The sequence below is a fragment of the Oncorhynchus mykiss genome, chromosome 16 (assembly GCF_013265735.2).
Source record: "Oncorhynchus mykiss isolate Arlee chromosome 16, USDA_OmykA_1.1, whole genome shotgun sequence".
NCBI lineage: Eukaryota > Metazoa > Chordata > Actinopteri > Salmoniformes > Salmonidae > Oncorhynchus > Oncorhynchus mykiss.
This window is the reverse complement of record NC_048580.1, coordinates 67,102,870-67,130,242: the sequence shown is the minus strand read 5'-3', so window position 1 is coordinate 67,130,242 and position 27,373 is coordinate 67,102,870. Positions and strand designations below refer to the sequence as shown.

The following is a 27,373-nucleotide window of genomic DNA, read 5'->3' as shown; positions in this document are numbered from 1 at the left end:
AGGTGTTTGAACTGAGACGTTAAACTATACGGCAGGGAGACGTACTGTACCTCAGATAACTAGATTGTTTCAGGTCAACCTTGTGTTCTCTACAGGTATGAAAATAAATAGCTGTTTCGTTCTGAAATTACAAAAACACCCAAAGGGATGAAACATGGAATATATTTTAGACATTTTTATTGACAGTTGATTCATACAGTAATCTTAAAGAAAGGAATAGTCCACTGGGCAAAGCTGTTGAGTACTACTGTTATGTGTATTTTGAAACCCCTTGATGATTACATCTGTTATTATTTATGAGGACTTTGCTGCAGCCGAGTTTGGCAGTTCAAACACTTAAAGTAAATGTATAAGTGGACAAGACTAGTTAAATAAAGCACACAATCTTTAATCTACTGAAAAAGTGCAAAGTGTTACTCATCTGCTAAAATGTCTTTAATGGATGACTGGGCTTTTTAAAGAATGTTCCTGAACATGCCTATTGTAGGGGTATTTTACTGTAAACTTAATGATAGCATTACAAATAGATTACAGGTATAAATAAATGATCAGAATTTTAAAATGTTAAATATAAAAGTCTTAATAATGTTAAATGACAAATGAACTAATGACATACACTTACTGTATATCCTTCTTGATTCAAATACACATTTGAAAATACGTTTTTCTGCTAACTTTAGCATCCCGCAAACGTTTTGCAGAGCGACTTACTGTGGATACATTTGGCGCAGTGGTCTAAGGCACAGCATCTCAGTTGCCAACTGAGCAACTAGAGATCCTGGTTCGAGTCCAGGCGGAGAGACCTATGGTGCGGCGCACAATTGGCCCAGTGTAGTCCGGGTTAGGGGAGGGTTTGGCCGGCAGGGATGTCCTTGTCCCATCGCCCTCTAGTGACTCCTGTGGCAGACCGGGCGCATGCACGCTGACACGGTCACCAGGTGAACGGTGTTTCCTACGAGACATTGGTGTGGCTGGCTTCCGGGTTAAGCAGGTGTTGTGTCAAGAAGCAGTGTGGCTTGGTTGTGTTTCAGAGGACCATGACCTTTGCCTCTCCCGAGTCCGTACAGGAGTTGCAGCGATGAGACAAGACTGTAACTACCAATTGGATATCATAAAAGCATGGGCTTACCTTGGTCTCTCCTTACAAAATATCACTTTTTTTTACATGACAGCAGTTTGATGTGATGCAAATTGTTTGGGGAAAAATATGAATTGTATTTTATACCGTTATATTTAATGATATTCTGAGCCTATTCAAAAATACTGTATATGTGTTGACTGATTAGGGTAGCCTGGTAAGTGTGCCTTGTCTGTTTAAGGAACAAAATCACTATTGGTTTCATGTGCATGGCGCAGCCATTTAGAATATAGGCTGCACAGACCAGTAACAAAATTTCAACTCAAAATATGCCATTCTATTCTTCTTGAAAACACATTTTATTAGTCTTATGTTTCTTAGGACCTGCCAAAAACATATTTGTGATGGTGTATATTCAATGAATTTATTCAAATACACCTCCCACTCCTAATCTTGCCGGCATGTGCACGGGAGGTATGAGAGGCTTATCCCGACTCTAAAAAGCATTACCTTTTTTTTTTTAAACAAGCAAAGGCTGTCTGTAAAAGGTATGAGATGAAGAAGTCATCTTTCGTCTTTGTTGTGAGTGGAGGGGGAGGGGCTTGGTGTCTGTGGAGCGAGAAGAGACAAAAAAATACATCAAACGCTCATAAAAATGAACATCAAATAAAAACCTAGATTCTTGTGACATAGGCATTTGAAACATCACGCCAACAAATATATTTGAATATATCATATTAATTTGATATATCGCCCAGCCTTATTTGTACATAAGAGAAGACATTCTTGGGGGGGGGGGGGGCTTCCAATGACCAATCTGTTCATTCCTAAACAAGTGTTCACGGAGGCCTGAATGAAGTGCATACATTCTCAGATAAGGGAAACATGTCGCAAAGTATAAAAGGCTAACACAGGTAGGTATGCACGCCGTGTTAGACCACCCTGTGTTATACCATCCGATCTGCCCAGCTACTGCTGTTCAGTCATGTTGAGAAGTCATTTAAAATAAGACATTTGCCAAGTGAGTCAAAGACAGGTGAAATAGAAGGCACCGCTTCACATGATTCATGTTTCCCTCATCCTACAGGGCATGGGGCCAGTTCTTTTGACACGCAGTAATGGCCAGGTATTGACGGCAGATAATAAATATTGGTGATGAGTTTCCTGTCCATGTTGTACTCAGCGAGCACACTGATGAGTTTTGCCAGAGTGAAGGAAGAGTTGAACTCAAGACAACTGACACTGTTGTTAGACCTCAGCCAGGGGGGCAAATTCATCTGCTCATCACAGAGAATCCTCTGCTTCCTCTTATTTGGAATCTAATATTTTTAGAAAATATCAAAGTGGAGTTAAGCCGGAATTAAATGTCCAAATCTAACCACACCTGGAGTCTTAATTGGGGATAGAGAAAGCAGCCAAAGTGACATTTTGAAAGCGGGCCACAAAGCAGGCATCCAGCCAGTCTCTGTGGAGTTGGACATCATGTTCATGTTGACACCAGATGCTGAGCTGCCAAGGCCTCCTCCGTGCTTCTGCTGCAGTCACGGGACTGGTGCAGATGAAAAGGAAACGAGCACAGAGATCTAACCCAGTGAGTGGACACAGGGGTGGTGTGGTCCAGCGACCCAGAGATAGGAGTGGTTTTGTCCATTCCCCAAGAAGCAGTGGTGGTTTGGTCCAGTCCTCAACACTATGCATGTTATTGAGTTTTTGTAAATATATTTTTTTACTACTGGCTTTAGGATACTCACACTTTCCCCAGACAAACTCAAACTGGACATTTCAGCATCTAGAATGTATGACGGACATAAAACCTTTACAATCATTTTGGCTCATATACAATACTGTAACGACCCTGCTGTTTCATTACAATACGTATTACTCTGAGAACAGTTAAATTACTACAGTTGATTTTTCATATTCATATATACAGGATTTATACAAACAAAAACAAGAGTTGCAGAGTTGAAAGTATAAAGAAATGAATAAGAGTACAGGCAAAACACAACAGCTTAAGCCTCTGTATGAGTAGGCAGGATGTCTCTTGTTATTCGCAACATTAAATCATCTCTTGAAGTCGTGAACCAGTAAAGCACTGTGTTCTGGCATCCAGACATAGTTGCCTTCTGCCGTTCTTCAGATCAACACCAGAGTGGGGAGGCAGAGAGTGCAGACAGACAGAAGTCAGATCAACACCAGAGTGGGGAGGCAGAGAGTGCAGACAGACAGAAGTCAGATCACAATACCACAGTAAGATCCAAGACATGTTACAGTAAGTACATTCAGCAGTAAAGCAGTTTCAAGAGCAATAACCCCTTCCTACCCCCCTCCTTTCATCTGTGTTCCCAGACAGAGGTTCAGTCAGTCAGTTAGGTAATGTCCTCTTGTTGGCCACAGAAACAGGTGAAGAGAGAGGGCAGAGAGGAGGGACTTGTTCCAGTCTTTTAGTCCGTAGCTGAGCCAGCTCCAGGACTTGAGTCTTTACTTAAACGGACAATCTCCTGAGACAGAACTTCAAGGTCCTAAAAAAAGACAAACATAAATTGCTATTTTAATACCACAAAGCTGAGTAGCAAACCAAAACCTCTGTTCATTCCTGGCATTTTCATATCCAAAACTCTTTCATCCTCGCTCATTCTGAAGTACTGTAGCTAATGAAATACCAAACATCAGAGAGTTCATGCAAGGTGTTGGGAAACAACTGTAACATTGACAATTGTAGCATGGAGACTATATAATATCAACCAAATCAACATTTCCTTCAGCCAGGGTGCAGGGGAGCCATTTAGCAGACAGACTCAGGTTCAGCTGCAATCTCTTACCAGAAAAAGCCAATGTCCCTCCCTCTGTGTGCTCACTCTAAAGCAAGAGCCATCAAATATTAACAGGGCTGTTTGTTTCTGGGCTAGTGGCTCCAACAGGCACTGAATATTCATGACTCGCTGCTTGCCGCTGCCCACCAAATCCATAGAGAGGATGGGGGGTGAACCTGCCCACCTACAGGTTCACCAGTATCGAGCGCAATCATCACAGCACCCTTTGTCATTCTGCACTTTGTGGGCTGCGACACGGCTTCATCATGCTCCAGCACACGATTAGGAGCCCATGGCTGAAAGGCTACTTGGTAGCAGCGGTGAGGGAGGGACGGTGAGGGAGGGAGGGATGGGGAAGGAAGGAGGGACGGTGAGAGTGGGACGGGGGAAGGAGGGACGGTAAAAGTGGGACGGGGGAAGGAGGGACGGTGAGGGAGGGAGGGATGGGGAAGGAAGGAGGGACGGTGAGAGTGGGACGGGGGAAGGAGGGACGGTGAAAGTGGGACGGGGGAAGGAGGGACGGTGAGGGAGGGAGGGATGGGGAAGGAAGGAGGGACGGTGAGAGTGGGACGGGGGAAGGAGGGACGGTGAAAGTGGGACGGGGGAAGGAGGGACGGTGAGGGAGGGAGGGATGGGGAAGGAAGGAGGGACGGTGAGCGTGGGACGGGGGAAGGAGGGACGGTGAGAGTGGGACGGGGGAAGGAGGGACGGTGAGGGAGGGAGGGATGGGGAAGGAAGGAGGGACGGTGAGAGTGGGACGGGGGAAGGAGGGACGGTGAAAGTGGGACGGGGGAAGGAGGGACGGTGAGAGTGGGACGGGGGAAGGAGGGACGGGGGAAGGAGGGACGGGGGAAGGAGGGACGGTGAGAGTGGGACGGGGGAAGGAGGGACGGTGAGAGTGGGACGGGGGAAGGAGGGACGGGGGAAGGAGGGACGGTGAGAGTGGGACAGGGGAAGGAGGGACGGGGAGAGTGGGACGGGGGAAGGAGGGACGGGGAAAGGAGGGACGGGGAGAGTGGGACGGGGGAAGGAGGGACGGGGGAAGGAGGGACGGTGAGAGTGGGACGGGGGAAGGAGGGACGGGGGAAGGAGAAGTGGAAGAGGAGAGGAATGAGGGTGGCTCTACATGGTTGCTCTCCCCTACAGCTTTCTCTCATAAGTGCTTAATTAGATCAGGATTTTCTCATTTAATTTGGATAAAAGCAAACAGTTACATTGCTGTTAACAAGTCTGGCACAACTAGCCACCAGAGCAGGGCTGCTTATGTCAGAGCCTGCAGCCTCTTCTTCCACAACTAGCCACCAGAGCAGGGCTGCTTATGTCAGAGCCTGCAGCCTCTTCTTCCACAACTAGCCACCAGCGTAGGGCTGCTTATGTCAGAGCCTGCAGCCTCTTCTTCCACAACTAGCCACCAGAGTAGGGCTGCTTATGTCAGAGCCTGCAGCCCCTTCCACAACTAGCCACCAGCGTAGGGCTGCTTATGTCAGAGCCTGCAGCCTCTTCTTCCACAACTAGTCTAATTTTTTGGGAACTGTAATTGAGCTCCCCTCCCATCTGCATAAAACAAATGCGTGACGACGTTCCCAGAATATTTACCATGCTTAAATGATCATATTTACAATGGAGAACATCAAAGAGGATCATCGGCTGTCTGTAAATCAAAGATCCAGAGGAGGACGGCTGCAACCGAATATCAGACTTGATTTATTTTTATGGACACACTGACAGCTATTCTAAGTTATCTAGAAAATTAGCAGAGCCAGAGTGCCGGCAGGCCCTGTCCCAAATTTCTCAGGTGTCTTCCAAGCCAAGGTTAAAGCCGGTTGTTTGTGTAACCTACAACTCCCCGTGGGAGTTACAAACCACACAGCCAAGAACCTAGACTGTCTCCAAGACCTACTACAGCACTACATCCCTCAAAGTAGCTAACCAGCACACACACACACACACTATAAATATCAACAGAGAACTGTATCATTGATGCAACAATAAACAGGGTCAGTTACCACCCCCACCACCGATTAGTTCAGCACAGTTCCTCAAAAGGCCAGGAGAAATTTGATAGGTTCATGTTCTGAGGTAATAATCTGCATGATGATGGAAACACCACACTGTAATCCAATCAAACAAGAGACTGCACCACCATACTTTGCATGGAGGAGGTCCATTTCTATTCCTGCATATAAACCCATTTGAACATTAAGGCAGTGCGCCAACGCCTTGGCCTGTGATGAATAATAACCTCTATGGTGCGCTAGTCTCAGGGCTGGATGACAGCAGGCAGGCAGGCCACCTACACAGTCACACTGACTGACTATACACATCTCCCAAAGTCACACATATGGCCCTTGGTATGGATCCCCACACATCAACTCATCTGTAGTGCAGCCCCGCCTACCTTCCGCAGTGCAGCCCGCCTACCTTCCGCAGTGCAGCCCGCCTACCTTCCGCAGTGCAGCCCGCCTACCTTCCTCAGTGCAGCCCCGCCTACCTTCCGCAGTGCAGCCCCGCCTACCTTCCGCAGTGCAGCCCCGCCTACCTTCCGCAGTGCAGCCCCGCCTACCTTCCGCAGTGCAGCCCCGCCTACCTTCCGCAGTGCAGCCCGCCTACCTTCTACAGTGTAGCCCCGCTTACTTTCTGCAGTGTAGCCCCGCCTACCTTCTGCAGTGTAGCCCTGCCTACCTTCTGCAGTGTAGCATACAGTGCTGTGAAAAAGTATTTGTCCCCTTTTCTGATTTTCAAAATGTTTGCATATTTTTAATGCTGAATGTTTTTCAGGTCTTCTAATATTAGATAAAGGGAACCTCATTTTTACAAATAACAAAAAAAGTATACTTATTTTATTTATTTAATTAAAGTTATGTAACACTCAATTCCCCTGTGTGAAAAAGGAATTACCCCGTTACACTCAATAACTGGCTGTGCCACCTTCAGCTAATGCTTTTTGCAGTTGTTGATCAGTCTGTCACATCACTGTGGAAGAATTTTGGCCCACTCCTGCATGAAGACCTGCTTTAACTTAGTGACATTTGTGGGTTTTCAAGCATGAACTGCTTGTTTCAAGTGCTGCCACAACATCAACTGGGATTAGGTCTGGACTTTAACTAGGCTATTCCAAAACCTCAAATGTGTTAATATTCAACCATTTTCATGTGTTTGGAATATTGTATTCCTGTATTCAGTTTCAAAATGTTTTTATTTTTGTTGTTATTTGTAAACTCAGGTTCCCTTTATATAATATTAGGTTTTGGTTGAAGATCTGAAAACATTCAGTATTAAATTTTTTGCAAAAATCAGAAAGGAGGCAAATAGTTTTTCACCGCAGTGTACCTCCCGTAGTGTGGCCCACCTCCCGTAGTGTGGCCCACCTCCCGTAGTGTGGCCCACCTCCCGTAGTGTGGCCCACCTCCCGTAGTGTTTGCCTACCTTCTGTAAATGCATGTTCTTGGTCAGCTGTTCCTCCAGCATGTTCTGCAGCTTCTTGTTCATTTCCCGCATGTTCTCGTCCCCAGGCTTCACCAGGTCCCTGAGCACAGAGCCCAAGCCATGACCATGTCCCCCCACCTGGCCCACGTGATGGGCAACCGACGTTGCACCATGTGCACCATGTGCTGCAGGGGAGAGAAGGTACACGTTACTCAAAGGGACAATTCACAGCCATGCTTCATTGAACAAGAGCCAGCAGTTGTTCCTCGAGACCAACCCAGGAAATAACCAAGGGCCCTAGTTAAAACTGCCTTATAAATTATATCTAATGTACATTTAATTTGTCAGTGATGCATGCAATTCATTCAATGTGAATCAGTTGTAGTACATGTTGAGATCAATGTTCCAAATGCAGCAGTATCACCCATCCATTAGCCGACATCTAAATCCCTTGATAACTTTATGCAGCAGGCCCATTACCATATGGTCTGTGAGTTGATTCTAGTCAATCTATTCTGGGAGGAGTATGCCCTGCTGAAGATCCCTGGTTAGGTACTTTAAACCCCTCAACAGTATACGAAAGGGACTGAGCAGTTATCTGTCTGACTAATGAGATATTGTTCCTCGCGTCCGATACCATTTGAAAAGACAACACTAGAGATGCTCTACAAGGCAGATATAGATCTATTGCCAAACAATGACAGTTGAGAAAAAAAACTGTGAACCTCCTGTGTGATAATGTGTTTAGGTCGTCTAGCATACCCATGGTAGACTTAAAACACACACACACTATAAATACAAAAGTATGTGGACACCCTTTCAAAATGCTGGATCCGTCTATTTCAGCCACAGCCGTTGCTGTCGGGTGTATAAAATCAAGCACACAGCCATGCAATCTCCATAGACAAACATTGGCAGTAGAATGGCCTTACTGAAGAGCTCAGTGACTTTCAACGTGGCACTGTCATAACATGCCATCTTTCCAGTAAGTCAGTTGGTCAAATTTCTGCTTCGCTAGAGCTGCCCTGATCAACTGTAAGTGCTGTTCTTGTGAAGTGGAAATGTTTAGGAACAACAACGGCTCAGCCACAAAGTGGTAGACCACACAAGCTCACAGAACGGGAACAGCGAGTGCTGAAGCGCGTACCGCATAAAAATCATCTGTCCTCGGTTGCAACTACCAAGTTCCAAACTGCCTCTGGAAGTAACGTCGGCACAATAACTGTTAAACGAGAGCTTTATGAAATGGGTTTCGATGGCCTAACAGCCGCACACAAGCCTAAGATCACCAAGCGCAATGCAAAGCATCAGCTGGAGTGGTGTAAAGCTCGCCACCATTGTACTCTGAAGCAGTGGAAACACGTTATCTGGAGTGATGACACGCGTCAGGATCTTGCAGTTCGCTGGACGAATCTGGGTTTTGCGGATGCCAGGAGAACACTATCTCCATGAATGCATAGTGCCAAATGTAAAGATTGGTGGAGAAGGAATAATGGTCTGGGGTTGTTCTTCATGGTTCGGCTAGGCCCCTTACTTCCAGTGAAGGGAAATCTCAACTCTACAGGATACAATGACATTCTAGATAATAATGTAATTCCAACGTTGTGGCAACAGTTTGAGGAAGGCCCTTTCCTGTTTTAGCATGACAATGCCCCCGTGCACAAAAACAAGGTCGACGCAGAAATGCATTGTTGCGATTGGTATGGAAGAACTTGACTGGTCTGCACAAAGCACTGACCTCAACCCCATCGAACACCTTTGGGATGAATTGGAATGCTGACTGCGAGCCATGCCTACTTTTGGTCATGTAGAGTATGTATTTACGGTTCCTTTAAACTAGGACCTACAGTTGAAGTCGGACGTTTACATACACCTTAGCAAAATACATTTAAACTCCGTTTTTCACAATTCCTGATATTTAACCAGAGTAAAAAATTCCCTGTCCTAGGTCAGTTAGGATCACCACTTTATTTTAAGAACGTGAAATGTCAGAATAAATAGTAGAGTGATTTATTTCTGTTTTTATTTCTTTCATCACATTCCCCAGTGGCTCAAATTACATAGACTGATGTCTTGAGATGTTGCTTCAATATATCCACATAATTCCCCTCCCTTATGATGCCTTCTATTTTGTGAAGTGCACCAATCCCTCCTGTAGCAAAGCACCCCCACAACATGATGCTGCCACCCCCGTGCTTCATGGTTGGGATGGTGTTCTTTGGCTTGCAAGCCTCCCCCTTTTCCTTCAAACATAACGATGGTCATTACGGCCAAACAGTTCTGTTTTTGTTTTATCAGACCAGAGGACATTTCTCCAAAAAGTATGATCTTTGTCACCATGTGCAGTTGTAAACCGTAGTCTGGCTTCTTTATGGCGGTTTCGGAGCATTGGCTTCTTCCTTGCTGAGCGGCTTTTCAGGTTATGTCGATTTAGGACTCGTTTTACTGTGGATAAAGGTACTTTTGTACCGGTTAACTCCAGCATCTTCACAAGGTCCTTCCTGTTGTTCTGGGATTGATTTGCACTTTTCGCACCAAAGTACATTCATCTCTAAGAGACAGAAGATCTCCTTCCTGAGTGGTATGACGGCTGTGTGGTCCCATGGCGTTAATACATGCATACTATTGTTTGTACAGATGAACGTGGTACCTTCAGGCATTCGGAAATTGCTCCCAAGGATGAACTAGACTTGTGGAGGTTACAATTTTTTGATGAGGTCTTGGCTGATTTCTTTTGATTCTCCCATGATGTCAAGCAAAGATACACTGAGTTTGAAGGTAGGCCTTGAAGTGAAATAATCTGTCTAAACAATTGTTGGAAAAATGACTTGTGTTATGCACAAAGTAGATGTCCTAACCGACTTGCCAAAACTATAGTTTGTTAACAAAACATTTGTGGAGTGGTTGAAAAACAAGTTTTAATGACTACAACCTAAGTGTATATAAACTTCCGACTTCAACTGTACATATTTACAATGCATTACAAGGTCATCGAAAGTGTTTCTGGAAGTTTAAGTTGAATAAAGGAGTGAAATGTAGCTATTTAATGAAACATCAAAGTTGAGAAACTGTTCAAGGCCCAGGATGATACCAGAACCGCGATACTTTTTAGTACCGTGGCAAGGAAACAAAACACAAAGTGGAGTTAACTTCTTTAGGAAAACAGCCCTAGTACTGGAAACATGTCATCCAGTCACATTTATTCATTTCCAAGCTATAGCACACAATATTTTTTACATACATCAGGTTTTTAAAAGGACCAAAGAGGTCCCCTGTTTCGATTCAGGTGCATGATAGTGGTCAATTCTAAATCAAAACAAATGTCACATATATTATTTAGTATATGTAAAGAAGATTAAATCAAGAATAGTCTGATAGGTGACCATATCCCTTGTAATTGGCAACATTAATGGCTTTGTGATAAATAAGCCATCTGATTTGATGGAAGATGGCATTGAATGTCTTTATGTCATTGTGCTTGGCTTTTTGTTGAGTTTAGTCACATAATTTCTCAATTTGCAGTAAGTCAGCCAGTCAGATGTACAGCCAGACTTATTAGCCACTGCTTTTTCCCCATTTCTTTCAACCATACAGTTGTTCAATTCCTCATCAATCCATGGAGCCTTAACAGTTCTAACAGTCAGTTTCTTAACAGGTTCATGTTTATCAATAATTGGAAGAAGCAATTTCATAAATTCAATCAAGTGCAGTGTCTGGATGCTCCTTATTAATCATATCAGACCAACAAATATTTTTAACATCATCCACATAGGAGTCACAGCTAAATATTTTGTATGATCTATTATACACTATTTTAGGCCCAACATTTTGAAATGTGGCTTTCCTGGATATTGCTACTATATTGTGATCACTGCATCCAACGGGTACGGACACAGATTTAGAACAACGTTCTACAGTATTAATAAAAACATGATCGATACATGTGATGATCTTGTTCCTGTAGTGTTTGTAAACACCCTGGTAGGTTGATTAATAACCTGAACCAGATTTACAGGCACTGGAAACAGTGAGAAGCTTCCTGTTGAGCAGACAGTTTGATGAAAACCAGTCAATGTTCAGGTCCCCAAGAAAGTAGATCTCTCTGTTAACATCACATACACTATCAAGCATTTCACATATCTTATTTAGATACTGACTGTTAGCACTTGATGGCCTATAGCAACACCCCAAAAGAAGGCTTGCAACCACAACACTGCAACACTTGACATAAGCTCTTCTCTAAGCATTAGCTATCAAAGATAAGACACAATACTGAAAAGAGCAAACAAAGCAAGAGAGAAAAAAAATAGACATTCAGCAGTTCATTAATCAATTGGTGTGCGTGCTGTGGGGTTGAAGCTACGAACCCATAGGCTTGGCTCTCTCAATAAGGTTTGTATCACAACTAAAGTGGCCAAATAACATCTTAAAATGAAGCACATTAATCCGCTTTACAAGGGGTGTAGAGCCTAACTGGCATTTTTAAGCAGCGTGCGAGTTTCAAGTTTGGGGAAGATAATTTAACATTATATAACTTTATAATAAAAGCATTACATGCATAATTGCATTTGCTGTCAATTTTGATAATGGTGTTTTCTGCTAATGGAACAGTCACGCTTATAGCCTACTACCATGTGTGCATTGCTGCGCTTATAATGTGAAGAAATAGCCTAATAGTTTAACCTAAACGTTCTGATCTGTTGTGTCAGCCACATTGCATGAAAAAGGTTTTATTGATGCTAGTGGTTGTATTAATTTGGGATCTATAGCATCCCACAGCTGTCCCAGACTATGTATGGAGTATTTATTTCTCGCAGAGAATAGGTTGACTGACTTTTGTACTATAGGGGCTAGTGCTTTTGCTGTTGGTTAGACCTACTCATCTTGTTGGCTGACGAAAAGTAAATGTGGACAGTTCTTCCAATATCTTCAATATGCACCTCTGAATTGGATAAGGGCGTGCACAGTTGCCACAGCCCTCGTCAAAGCAGCTGTAACCCTAAACGCAGTAGGCTTTACTTAAAGATCATGACAGCCGTCATTGACGTGATATTGTAACTGGACAAGCTAATGGCATGATTAATTGAGGACATGTTTTCTATTGGGGGAGTTGATGGCATTGTCAGCTCCTTGTAGACACAAGGTCCCCTACTTGAAGGGTGCACAGTGCTCCGCTGGCCATGAAGTCAGCTCCCTGCTGAACTGCCACACTGTTAAGCTGGGTTCAACACGGGTCAAGAGCAGAGATCGTCTGAACAGCGTCGGTTGCCAGCGTTGTAAAGGGTACTCTTTGTCAGCCTAATGCTGAGACACGTCTCTCAGTTGAGACGGGCACATCCAATCAAGATCGCCTTTCACAATCTGACACTTAAAACATCAAGCCCACTGAGGAGATGCTAGGGTAACTTTCTCTAGATTAAATGTGTGTGTGTGTGTGTGTGTGTGTGTGTGTGTGTGTACAGGGGTGCATGCAAGTCATGTGTGACACTTTGGAAATGTGTATTTAATATTTTAGAAAATGTTCATTTTAGTTCACCGTGTTTCCCGTGACAAATCAACATTGTGTTTCAGTACTGTGGCTGATAAAGGAAGAGCTGTCTCAACAAGAAAAAGCTGCTCAGCAGAGTAAGTGACAACACATTGATAATGGAGACATTAGTTCCAACAGTTAAAGGGATACTTTGGGATTTTGGCAATGAAGCCCTTCATCTGACTCAGGGGAAGTAGATAAAGCCCTTTATCTACTGACCCAGAGTCAGATGAACTCATGGATAACATTTTTATGTCTCTGCATCCAGTAGGAAGGAAGTTAAGAGGTAGTTTTGCCAGCCGATGCTCAGCACAACGACTAGAAGTCTATGGTATCTACTAGCATCCTAGCAGTTTTATATACTTCCAGTCATTGAGCTAATGCTTTAGGGCGGCAGGTAGCCTAGTGGTTAGAGTGTTGGGCCAGTAACCGAAAAGGTGCTAGATTGAATCCTCGAGCTGACATGGTATAAATATGTCGTTCTGCCCCTGAACAAGGCAGTTAACCCACTGTTCCTAGGCCGTCATTGTAAATAAGAATTTGTTCTAACTGACTTGCCTGGTTAAATAAAGTTTAAATAAAAAAAAATTAAAAAATGCTAGTTAGCAACATCCTTCAAACTGCACGCAGAGATATAGAAATGGTATCCATGATCCATCTACTGAGGAAGTAGGAAAAGGGCTTCATTGCCAAAATCCTGAAGTACCCCTTTAAAAAACTTCTTAGGGCTGAGATCCTGTTAACGGAATCGATATGACAACAGCCAGTGAAAGTGCAGGGCGCCAAATTCAAACAGTAATCTCACAATAAAAAAAATACAAGTATCTTATACCATTTCAAAGGTAATCTTGTTGTTAATCCCACCACAGTGTCCGATTTCAAATAGGCTTTACAGCGAAAGCACCACAAACGATTATGTTAGGTCAGAGCCAAGTCACAGAAAAACACAGCCATTTTTCCAGCCAAAGAGTGGGGTCACAAAAATCAGAAAGAGATAGAATTAATCACTAACCTTTGATGATCTTCATCAGATGACACTCATAGGACTTCATGTTAAACAATACATGTACGTTTTGTTCGATAAAGTTCATATTTATATAAAATAAATCTCAGTACACATTGGCGCGTTATGTTCACTAGTTCCAAAAACATCCGGTGATTTTGCAGAGAGCCACATTATTTTACAGAAATACTCATTATAAATGTTGATGAAAATACAAGTGTTATCCATGGAACTTTAGATAAACTTCTCCTTAATGCAACCGCTGTGTCAGAAAAAGCAAACCATGCAATAATCTGAGTACGGCGCTCCTGAGACCCAAGAAGCCAAAAATATATCCTCCATTTTGTGCAGTCAACAGAAGTCAGAAACAACATTATAAATATTCACTTACCTTTGATGATCTTCATCAGAATGCACTCCCAGGAATCCCAGTTCCACAATAAATGTTTGTTTTGTTCGATAATGTCCATCATTTATGTCCAAATAGCTACTTTTGTTAGCGCATTTTGTAAACAAATCCAACCTCGCGAAGCGTGGTCACTAGGAGCAGACAAAATGTCAAAAAGTTCCGTTACAGTTCGTAGAACTAGATGTAGATGTATAGAAACAATCTTTAGGATGTTTTTAACATAAATCTTCAATAATGTTCCAACCGGAGAATTCATTTGTCTGTAGAAAAGCAATGGAATGTGAGCTCCCTCTCACGTGAACGAGCCTCACGAGCCTGTGGCACTCTGCCAGACCACTGGCTCAAAGAGCCCTTATGAGCCCCTCCTTTCCAGTAGAAGCCTCAAACAACTTTCTAAAGACGGTTGACATCTAGTGGAAGCCTTAGGAAGTGTAACATGACCAATATCCCACTGTATCTTCAATAGGGAATGAGTTGAAAAACGACCAATCTCAGATTTTCCACTTCCTGGTTGGATTTTCATCTCGGGTTTTTGCCTGCCATATGAGTTCTGTTATACTCACAGACATCATTCAAATGGTTTTAGAAACTTCAGAGTGTTTTCTATCCAAATATACTAATATGCATATATTAGCAACTGGGACTGAGAAGCAGGTCGTTTTCTCTGGACACCTTATTCATCCAAGCTACTCAATACTGCCCCCAGCCATAAGAAGTTAAAGATTAGCCAACCTTTGGTGGGATTGCCTTGCTTTTATTGTTCCAGGCTGTTTGACATTTTTGTCACCCGTGAAGACTGACAGTAAACACCACAAGTAGACTACCTTTCATTGCTATAATACAGTACAAAAATGTCACCCTCATCTTCATGTGATTCTAGTAAGAAATGTTCTTAATAGGAAAATAAATACAATAGAAATACAAATCAAAAAGCTATACTTGAATATAACCTAGATGTACTTTATCTCCAATCCCATCTTTCCTTCTAGTACTAGTGCAGGGATACTCGTTAAATAAAATAAATAAATCAAATCTGAGTCAAACTAGGCAAGTCAGTTTTAAGAACAAATTCTTATTTACAATGATGGCCTACCCCAGCCAAACCCTAACCCGGACGAAGCTGGGCCAATTGTGCGCCGCCCTATGGGACTCCCAATCACGGACGGTTGTGATGTAGTGACGCCTCTAGCACTGAGATGCAGTGCCTTAGCCTGCTGCGCCACTCGGGAGCCAAATGCAGAGCAGACTGCCATAACACAAAGTGACACATCATCTGCAACACCGACTCACTGATGCTGTAAGCCCAGCTTGAACCAGAGATGGAAGATAGACATTCTCACCTTCCTTTAACTAATGATACCTCCTGTTCAGAATCAAACACTGTTATTCTACTTTGCTCTGGTAAGGTTAGAATTCTACATAACATTGATAAAACCTCAAAGATCTCTCTAATAGGTAAGAATGGCTCTTTTCTTGAATCATGGAAACCTTCCAGCTCTTTTCCTCCCATAAGAGAGGTTTGCTGCAGAAGTGCACTGAGATGCCAACATGGCCGAACATGGCCATGCTACTAGTCTCAGTGGTCCTGGTGCTACTGAACTGCTGAAGCAACACAGTGAGCCATGGCTGCCAGCCACCTCAGAGGCACTACAACTAACTGCAGCCCAGCCTGCTCTCAACTCCCACAGGATGAGAGTGGGCTAAGTGGAAACACTACCAGGAGGTATACAGGCTAGATCTACAGAAACAATGATGCCCTGCCTGTTGAAAGTGTACAGTGTCTTCAGAAAGTATCCACACCACTTGAATGTTTCCTAAATGTGTTGTGTTAAAGCCTGAATTAAACATTTTGTCACTGGCCTTCACACAATACCCCATGATGTCAAAAGGGAATTATGCTTTTCAAAATTATACAAATTAATTAAAAATTAAATGCTGAACTGTCTTCAGTCAATAAATATTCAACCCATTTGTTATGGCAAACCAAAATAAGTTCAGGAGGACAATTTAACAAGTCACAGACTCACTCTGTGTCCAATAGTTTTTAACAGGATTTTTGAACGACTACCTCATCGCTCTACCCCACACATACAATTATCTGTAAGGTCCCTCAGGCTAGCAGTGAATTTAAAACACAGATTCAACCAAAACCACAATGGATTTCCAATGCCTGGCAAAGAAGGGCACCTATTGGTAGATGGGTAAAACCGAGGATGGATCAACAACATTGTAGTTACTCCACAATACTAACCTAGTGAAAAGAAGGAAGACTACAGAACAAAAATTATTCCAAAACATGCATCCTGTTTGCAACAAGGCACAAAAAAAAAATCGGTCTCCTTTCCATCAGACTTTGGGAAATGTATAAACCTTTCAGCAGGACAATAACCTAAAACCCAAGGCCAAATCTACACTGGAGTTAATTACCAAGAAGTCAGTGAATATTCCTGAGTGGCCGAGTTACAGTGTTGACCTAAATCTACTTGAAAATAGTTGGCAAGACCTGAAAATGGTTGTCTAGCTATGATTAACCAATTTGACAGTGATTGAAGAATTAAACAAATAATAATGAGCAAATGTTGCACAATCCAGGTGTGAAAAGCTCTTAGAGGCTTACACAGAAAGACTAATCTGTAATCGCTGCCAAAAGGTGCTTCTAACATGTACTGACTCAGGGGTGTGAAAACTTAAGTAAATTAGATACTTCTTCTGTAATACATTTACAAACATTTCTTATTACATGTTTTCACTTTGTCATTATGGGGTATAGTGTGTAGATAGGTGAAGAAAACAACAATTTAATACATTTTGAAATCAGTCTGTAACACTGCAAAATGTGGAATATGTCAAGGGGTATGAATACTTTCTGAAGGCGCCGTACGTGTCGTTTCGTGTTATGGACGCACTACATTACACATGTCGTTTCGTGTTATGGACGCACTACATTACACATGTAATTTCGTATTATGGACGCACTACATTACACATGTCGTTTCGTGTTATGGACGCACTACATTACACATGTCGTTTCGTGTTATGGACGCACTACATTACACATGTAATTTCGTGTTATGGACGCACTACATTACACATGTCGTTTCGTGTTATGGACGCACTACATTACACGTCGTTTCGTGTTATGGACGCACTACATTACACATGTCGTTTCGTGTTATGGACGCACTACATTACACATGTCGTTTCGTGTTATGGACGCACTACATTACACGTCGTTTCGTGTTATGGACGCACTACATTACACATGTCGTTTCGTGTATTGGACGCACTACATTACACATGTCGTTTCGTGTTATGGACGCACTATATTACACATGTCGTTTCGTGTTATGGACGCACTATATTACACATGTCGTTTCGTGTTATGGACGCACTACATTACACATGTCGTTTCGTGTTATGGACGCACTACATTACACAAGTCGTTTCGTGTTATGGACGCACTACATTACACATGTCGTTTCGTGTTATGGACACACTACATTACACATGTCGTTTCGTGTTATGGACACACTACATTACACATGTCGTTTCGTGTTATGGACACACTACATTACACATGTCGTTTCGTGTTATGGACGCACTACATTACACGTCGTTTCGTGTTATGGACACACTACATTACACATGTCGTTTCGTGTTATGGACACACTACATTACACATGTCGTTTCGTGTTATGGACACACTACATTACACATGTCGTTTCGTGTTATGGACACACTACATTACACATGTCGTTTCGTGTTATGGACGCACTACATTACACGTCGTTTCGTGTTATGGACGCACTACATTACACGTCGTTTCGTGTTATGGACGCACTACATTGCACATGTCATTTCCAGTGATAAATCATTCCTCTACAAGAGAGCAGATCTATACAATGTTCACTTGTAACAACTTCATTATTAAAAATGACTTTCTGTGTGGAGCAATCCCATGACGTTGTTTCCATTAACAGGTTCAGAGAAAATAAATGAGGCTTTGTGAAAAAGAAAGGATGCAATGATCAACACGCTTCCCAAATTGATAAAGCACCTACTGTGATTTATCACATCCAATAAAACATCGACCTGTAGGCTGCTTCATTCTAGAAGTTGGGCGTTTCTGGAGTTGTCCAAGCAGAACAAACAGTGTTGGATGAAAAGGTTAGACAGTGGCCTACGTCACGCAGCTGCAGCAGTGGTGTACAAGACAAGGGGGTTACAGACTGCAGCAGTATAAAACCTCTCTACCAGGGAAGAGCACTTAACCAGGAGAGGAATCTAGTCTACGAATAAACTCCCTGTCCACATGACTGCAGCGCAGACCTGACTGACTGCCCCATTAACCAACTCCCATAATCCCTAGTACACTCCATCTCCCTCTCGCTCCATCTCTCTCTCGCTCCATCTCTCTCAATTCAATTCAAAGGGCATTATTGGCATGGGAAACATGTCTACATTGCCAAAGCAAGTGGAATAGATAAAAACAAAAGTGAAATAAACAATCAGAAATTAACAGTAAACATTACACTCACAGAAGTTTCAAAAGAATAGAGACATTTCAAATGTTATATTATGGCTATTTGTAATCTTAGTGCAAAGGGAAAATAAATATACCGATAAATATAGGTTGTATTTACAATGGTGTTTGTTCTCCACTGGTTGCCCTTTTCTTGTGGCAACAGGTCACACATCTTGCTGCTGTGAAGCCACACTGTGGTATTTCAACTAATAGATATGCAAGTTTATCAAAATTGGAATGGTTTAAAGAAATAGTGTGTCTAATCTGAGGGTGTAACTCTCTCTCTCTCTATTCATCGCACAAATTATGATTTGATACAGTGTTGCACTTCACTAGCAAAAAGCTCAAGTCAAGACAGATGGAGATGGAAGCAGACAGGGGGAGTAGATACAGTGCCTTGCGAAAGTATTCGGCCCCCTTGAACTTTGCGACCTTTTGCCACATTTCAGGCTTCAAACAAAGATATAAAACTGTATTTTTTTGTGAAGAAGCAACAACAAGTGGGACACAATCATGAAGTGGAACAACATTTATTAGATATTTCAAACTTTTTTAACAAATCAAAAACTGAAAAATTGGGCGTGCAAAATTATTCAGCCCCTTAAGTTAATACTTTGTAGCGCCAGCTTTTGCTGCGATTACAGCTGTAAGTCGCTTGGGGTATGTCTCTATCAATTTTCCACATCGAGAGACTGAAATTTTTTCCCATTCCTCCTTGCAAAACAGCTCGAGCTCAGTGAGGTTGGATGGAGAGCGTTTGTGAACAGCAGTTTTCAGTTCTTTCCACAGATTCTCGATTGGATTCAGGTCTGGACTTTGACTTGGCCATTCTAACACCTGGATATGTTTATTTTTGAACCATTCCATTGTAGATTTTGCTTTATGTTTTGGATCATTGTCTTGTTGGAAGACAAATCTCCGTCCCAGTCTCAGGTCTTTTGCAGACTCCATCAGGTTCTCTTCCAGAATGGTCCTGTATTTGGCTCCATCCATCTTCCCATCAATTTTAACCATCTTCCCTGTCCCTGCTGAAGAAAAGCAGTCCCAAACCATGATGCTGCCACCACCATGTTTGACAGTGGGGATGGTGTGTTCAGGGTGATGAGCTGTGTTGCTTTTACGCCAAACATAACGTTTTGCATTGTTGCCAAAAAGTTCAATTTTGGTTTCATCTGACCAGAGCACCTTCTTCCACATGTTTGGTGTGTCTCCCAGGTGGCTTGTGGCAAACTGTGGCACACTTTTTATGGATATCTTTAAGAAATGGCTTTCTTCTTGCCACTCTTCCATAAAGGCCAGATTTGTGCAATATAGGACTGATTGTTGTCCTATGGACAGAGTCTCCCACCTCAGCTGTAGATCTCTGCAGTTCATCCAGAGTGACCATGGGCCTCTTGGCTGCATCTCTGATCAGTCTTCTCCTTGTATGAGCTGAAAGTTTAGAGGGACGGCCAGGTCTTGGTAGATTTGCAGTGGTCTGATACTCCTTCCATTTCAATATTATCGCTTGCACAGTGCTCCTTGGGATGTTTAAAGCTTGGGAAATATTTTTTGTATCCAAATCCGGCTTTAAACTTCTTCACAACAGTATCTCGGACCTGCCTGGTGTGTTCCTTGTTCTTCATGATGCTCTCTGCGCTTTTAACGGACCTCTGAGACTATCACAGTGCAGGTGCATTTATACGGAGACTTGATTACACACAGGTGGATTGTATTTATCATCATTAGTCATTTAGGTCAACATTTGATAATTCAGAGATCCTCACTGAACTTTTGGAGAGAGTTTGCTGCACTGAAAGTAAAGGGGCTGAATAATTTTGCACGCCCAATTTTTCAGTTTTTGATTTGTTAAAAAAGTTTGAAATATCCAATAAATGTCGTTCCACTTCATGATTGTGTCCCACTTGTTGTTGATTCTTCACAAAAAAATACAGTTTTATATCTTTATGTTTGAAGCCTGAAATGTGGCAAAAGGTCGCAAAGTTCAAGGGGGCCGAATACTTTCGCAAGGCACTGTAGATGAATGTGATTGAAAGAAGCTACATTTTCATCAGGATATTTTCTACTGTTTTTATTTGTTGGCTTAAGGCCTATGTATTTGACTTAGTTGACGATGGAAGTCCTAGGCCTACAGCTGCATCTCTACGCTGAGGTTTCTTTGGCATCCAGTAGATCACAGTGTATCAATGTGTCCCTATGGCAGAGGCTAGTGCTCTCGGCATAGTTGAATTTAAACTTCTAGATTATTTATCATATTACTTTGGATTTGTTTTGATGAACCATGTGACAATGACTTTGAAAAACGATATTATTGAAATTAAACTGTCCAATATAAACATATTGGACAGTTTGGAAATGTCCAATATAAACAACTGGCACACAGATCGGTAGAAATATTAGGTCAGTGGAAATATTAGGATAAATTGTAAGCTTGCACAAACTTAAAACTCACAAGCTGCCTGTGGTCTTTACTAATAAAACCATTAAAACTAATGTGAAGGCACAAGCACTGCAGTCATAGGAGGTCCGTGAAAAAACGTGCCCCCCTATGATAACCAAAGGCCCGTCGAACTGATTCATTCTGTCGCAGGGTATTTACGGTTGTTACAGTGGAGCGGGGCACACTTTGCTAGATGATGCGCTTTGCGCCCGCCCAGCGCAACCTGCGATTACCGTGAATCTGATCGGTCAAGACACAGAACAGAATGCACAGAACCTGAAGCACTCCAATATAAAAGGACAGATAGGCTTACATAGTGTGCAAGATGACAAACAAATCTTGAGTCACGTGACTCAAGTCCGCATCTCTGATTAGCTGAATAGGGCCATAAGCAAACAAGAAAATGCTTAACAAGAAGCAGCACTCCTAGTGGCCAGTGATTTTAATGCTGGAAATCTGAAATCAGTCTTACCTAATTTCTACCAGCATGTCACCTGTGCAAATAGAGGCGAAAAAACCCCTCTAGATCACCTTTACGCCACACACGGAGACGCGTACAAAGCTCTCCCTCACACAAATCTGACCTTAACTCTATCCTTCTGATTCCAGCTTACAAGCAATTATTCATCTGATGGCACTGAGGAGTTTACCACATCAGTCACTGGCTTCATTAATAAGTGCATCGACAACGTCATCCCCACAGTGACCGTTCCTACATATCCCAACCAGAAGCCATAGATTAAAGGCTAGAGCTACCGCTTTCAAGTAGCGGGACACTAATCAAGACGTTTATAAGAAATCAGCGTCAATACAGGACCAAGATTGAATCCTACTCTTTTGGCTCTGATGCTCGTCGGCTGTGGCAGGGCTTGCAAACTATCACGAAAAAAAAAGGGAAACCCAGCCGCAACCTTTCCAGTGACGAGAACCTACCAGACAAGCTAAATGCCTTCTATGCTTGCAGTGCGGCAAGTAACACTGAACCATGCATGAGAGCACCAGCTGTTCCGGATGACTGAACACACTCTTCATAGACGATGTAAGACCTTTAAACAGGTCAACATTCAAAAGGCTGCGGTGCCAGACAGATTACCAGGACGTGTACTCCGAGCATGCGCTGACCCGCTGGCCAGTGAAGTGTCTTCACTGATATTTTCAAACTCTCCCTGATATAGTCTGTAATACCTATATATTTCAAGCAGACCACCATAGTCCCTGTGTCAAGAACACCAAGTTAAATTACTATTACCTCGTAGCACTCACATCTATAGCCATGAAGTGCTTTGAAAGGTTGGTCATGGCTCAAATCAACACAATCATCCCAGACCCATTTCAATTTGCACACTGCCACAACAGATCTACAGATGAGGCATTATCTATTGCACTCCACACAGACCTTTCCCACTTGGTCAAAAGGAACACCAATGTGAGAATGCTGTTCATTGACTACAGCTCAGAGTTCAACACCATAGTGCCCTCCAAGCTCATCGCTTAGCTAAGGACCATGGGATTAAACAACACCTTCTGCAACTGGATCCTGGACTTCCTGACGGGCCGCCCCCAGGTGGTGAGGGTAGGCAACAACACAGGCTTACCCTGTTTTGTGGTGTTTGAGCACCTGGAGGACCTCCTCTGCCACTTTCACATCATCATCAGACAAGGTGATGATGACTTTTTTTCAGGGTCTTGTCTGTCAGTGCAGACAATACAGCTGCCTGCTGCTCAAGATGGCGCTCCAACATGTCATAAGCGGAGTTCCATGTTGTTGTGACATGGTGTATGAGCTTGTGGGTCGGTAACTGTAACATTTCTTACTTGGTCTTAAGCACATGAGTGGCTGTTGGGCTTCGGTGGAAAAAGGAAACCACTTCCCTGATCCTCCCAAGGAGGCGGTCCATCTGGTTCACTGAGAGTTGGCTCCGGTCCCTGACACACCAGGGTGATGATGCTTTAAATGTGTGGCCATGCTCGATGTATTTCCAACTGCTTTAAAAAAATAATCAAATCAACCTTCAGGCTTCAGAGTAAAACACAGCACACATATGTCTTTATCTTTTCACTGCAACTCTGCATCGAGATTTAGAGAATTATTACTTTAAAAAGTAACCCCGGCAGTAAAACTGTATTACACACTATGATGGTTAAACTTTGCAATTGATCCACATTCGGGCCGAACCGTGGGGGGTGATCCGTACGGATCACGGATCAACTACGGTCCGTTAAACCACTAGTCAAGAGCCACAAGTTCCTCAGTGTCCACATCACTGAGGAACTATCATGGTCCAAGCATACCAGAAGGCACAACAATTACTTTTCCCCATCAGGAAGCTGAAAAGATTTGGCATGGGCCCTCAGATCCTTAAGAAGTTCTACAGCTTCACCATTGAGAGCATCTTGACTTGCTTTAACACCGGTTGATATGGAAACTGCTTGGAAATCCGTCCACAATGCGCTAGAGGGTAGTGAGAACGGTACAGTACATCACTGGGGCCGAACTTCCAGCCATCCAGGATGTGTCAGAGGAAGGCTTTAAAAATTGTCAAAGACTCCAGCCACCCCCAAGTCATAGACTGTTCTCTGTAGTACCGCACAGCAAGCGGTATCGGAGCGCCAAGTCTGGGACCAAAAGGCTCCTGAAAAGCTTCTAACCCCAAGCCACAAGACTGCTGAACAGTTAATCAAATGGCCACCAGGACTATTTGCATTGACACCCGTTTTTTTGCACTGACTCTCTTGCACTGGCTCTATGAACACTCACCGGACTCTACCCAAAATCTCACACATACTCCACTGACACTCCAACACACACACACACTCTGTCTATCCTGATTGCCTAGTCACTTTTACCCCTACCTACATGTACATATTACCTACATTTCTCCAACTGCCTTGTACCCCTGCACATTGACTCGGTACCGGTACTCCTTGTAAATAGCCTGGTTGGGAGAGTAAGCATTTCACATTGAAGTCTACACCCGTTGTATTCTACGCATGTGACAAATATGACTCTTCATCGCTCTCTAACAATCACAATTCAATTTATTGTCATGGGAAACATATGCCAAAGCAAGTGAAATATACAAAAAAACTAAATGGAAATGAGTAGAAATTAACAGTAAACATTGAAAAGTAAAAATAATAATAATAATAATAATAATAATAATAATAATAGGCATTTCAAATGTCATATTATTGATGATCTCTATTTGTCTCTCGCCCTCTGCCTCCATCGCTAGACCGCTGTCTAACACATCAAGACATCTCTATTACACCAACTGATCACTCCTCAAAACTCTATTAAATACAATGCCTTCAGAAAGTATTCATACCACTTCACTTATTCCACATTTTGATGTTACAGCATGAATTCAAAATGTATTAAATAGTTTTTTTCTCACGCATCTACACACAATACCCCATAATAAACATGCCATTAGAAATGTTTGCAAATGTATTAACTTCTTATGGCTGCAGGGGCAGTATTGAGTAGCTTGGATAAAAGGAGCCCAGAGGTGCCCAGAGTAAACTGCCTGCTCCTCAGTCCCAGATGCTAATATATTATTATTAGTATTGGATAGAAAACACTCGAAAGTTTCTAAAACTGTTTGAATGATGTCTGTGAGTATAACAGAACTCATATGGCAGGCAAAAACCTGAGAAGAAATCCTAACAGGAAGTGGGAAATGTGAGGTTGGTCGATTTTCAACCCAGCCCCTATTGAATACACAGTGGGATATTGGTTATGTTGCACTTCCTAAGGCTTCCACTATATGTCAACCGTCTTTAGAAACTTGTTTGAGGATTCTACTGTGAAGTGGGACCGAATGAGAGAGGAATGAGTCAGAGGTCTGCCAGCAGTCATGCACTGGTCACGTGCATTTCACATGAGGTAGCTGCGTTCCTTTGCTTTTCTGAAGTTTTATGTTAAAAACATCCTAAAGATTGATTCCATACATCGTTTGACATGTTTCTACGGACAGTAACGGAACTTTTTGACATTTTGTCTGCAACTAGGGAACGCGCTTCATGACTTTGGATTTGTTTACCAAACGTGCTAACAAAAGTAGCTCTTTGGACAAAAATGATGGACATTATTGAACAAAACAAACATTTAATGTGGAACTAGGATTCCTGGGAGTGCATTCTGATGAAGATCATCAACGGTAAGTGAATATTTATAATGCTATTTATTACTAATGTTGACTGCACAATATGGCAGATATCTTTTTGGCTGCCTTGTCTGTCTGAAAGCTGTAATCAGATTATTGCATGGTTTGCTTTTTCCGTAAAGCTTTTTTTAAATCTGACACAGCGGTTGCATTAAGGAGAAGTGCATCTATATTTCCATGTCTAATAATTGTATTTTCATCGACATTTATAATGAGTATTTCTGTAAAATGATGTGGCTCTCTGCAATATCACCGTTTTTGGAACTAGTGAACATAACGCGCCAATGTATACTGAGATTTTTTATATAAATATTAACTTTATCGAACAAAACGTACATGTATTGTGTAACATGAAGTCCTATGAGTGTCATCTGATGAAGATCATCAAAGGTTAGTGATTAATTCTATCTCTTTCGGATTTTTGTGACTCCTCTCTTTGGCTGGAAAAATGGCTGTGTTTTTCTGTGGCTTGGCTCTGACCTAACAATTGTTTGTGGTGCTGTCGCTGTAAAGCCTATTTGAAATCGGACACCTTGGTGGGATTAACAATAAAATACATGTATGTTTGAGGAATTTTTATTATGAGATTTCTGTTGTTTGAATTTGGCGCTCTGCACTTTCACTGGTTGTTGTCATATCAATCCCGCAGCCCTAAGAAGTCAATAATCAAATACAGAAGTCTTCACACCCCTGAGTATATACTTTGTAGAATTACAGCTGTGAGTCTTTCTGGGTAAGTCCCTAAGAGCTTTCCACACCTGGATTGTGCAACATTTGCCCATTATTCTGTTCAAAATACTCAAATTGATTGTTGATCATTGCTAGACAACCATTTGCAGGTCTTGCCATAGATTTCCAAGTAGATTTAAGTCAAAACTAGCTCGGCCACTCAGTAACATTCAGTCTTCTTTGGTCTTGTGTTTTAGGTTATTGTCCTGTTGAAAGATGAACTCATCTCCCAGTGTCTGATGGAAAGCAGACTGAACCAGGTTCTCCCATAGCTCCAATCAGTCTCCTTTTTATCCTGAAAAACTCCCTAGTCCTTAACGATTACCAGCATACCCATAACATGATGCAGTCACCACTACACTTGAAAATATGGAGAGTGGTACTCAGTAATGTGTTGTATTGAATTTGCCCCAAACACAATGCTTTGTATTCAGGACAAAAAGTGAATTGCTTTGCCTAATTTCTTGCAGTATTACTTTAGTGCCTTGTCGCAAACAGGATGTACAGGCTTCTTTCTTTTCACTCTGTCAATTAGGTTAGTATTGAGGAGTAACTACAATGTTGTTGATCCATCCTCAGTTTTCTTCCATCACAGTCATTAAACTCTGTTTAAAAGTCCCCGTTGGACTCATGGTGAATTCCCTGAGCGCTTTCATTCCTCTCCGGCAACTGAGTTAGGAAGGACGCCTGTATCTTTGTAGTGACTGAGTATATTGATTCACCATCCAAAGTGTAATTAATAACTTCACCATGCTCAAAGGGATATTCAATGTCTGTTGTTTTTTTACCCAACTATCAACAGATGTCTGTTGTTTTTTTACCCATCTATCAACAGGTGCCATTCTCTGCCAGGCATTGGAAAACCTCCCTGGTCTGTGTCGTTGAATCTGTGTTTGAAAATCACTGCTCGACTGAGGGACCTTACAGATAATTGTATGTGTGGGTTACAGAGATGAGGCAAATCATGTTAAACAATATTATTGCACACAGAGCGAGTCCATGCAACTTATTAGGGCTTGTTAAGTAAATGTTTTCTCCTGAACTTATTTAGGCTCGCCATAACAAAGGGGTTTATTACTGGAGGTATTTCAGCTTTTCATTTCTGGCCGGGGGGGGGGGGGGCGTTCTAGCGACTCCTTGTGGCGAGCCGGGCGCCTGCAGGATGACCTCGGTTGTCAGCTGAACAGTGTTTCCTACGACACATTGGTGCAGCTGGCTTCCGGGTTAAGAGGGTGGGAGTGAATACTTTAC

General features: G+C 42.5%; 1 protein-coding gene across 7 annotated transcripts in view; it reads right to left on the bottom strand.

Annotated features, from left to right (window-relative positions):
- Window positions 1-1,416: 1,416 nt before the first annotated feature.
- The window catches only part of LOC110492587 (GRIP1-associated protein 1), a 94,428-nt gene continuing 68,471 nt past the window's right edge, over window positions 1,417-27,373 (bottom strand). For all 7 annotated transcript variants that reach the window (XM_036947598.1, XM_036947595.1, XM_036947599.1 and 4 more), the window contains 2 exons: window positions 7,318-7,502; window positions 1,417-3,600 (listed from right to left, as the gene is read on the bottom strand). In XM_036947598.1, the coding sequence (XP_036803493.1) occupies window positions 3,523-3,600; window positions 7,318-7,502 (263 nt within the window). In that variant the 3' untranslated portion in view covers window positions 1,417-3,522. The remainder of the gene's footprint in view (window positions 3,601-7,317; window positions 7,503-27,373) is intronic.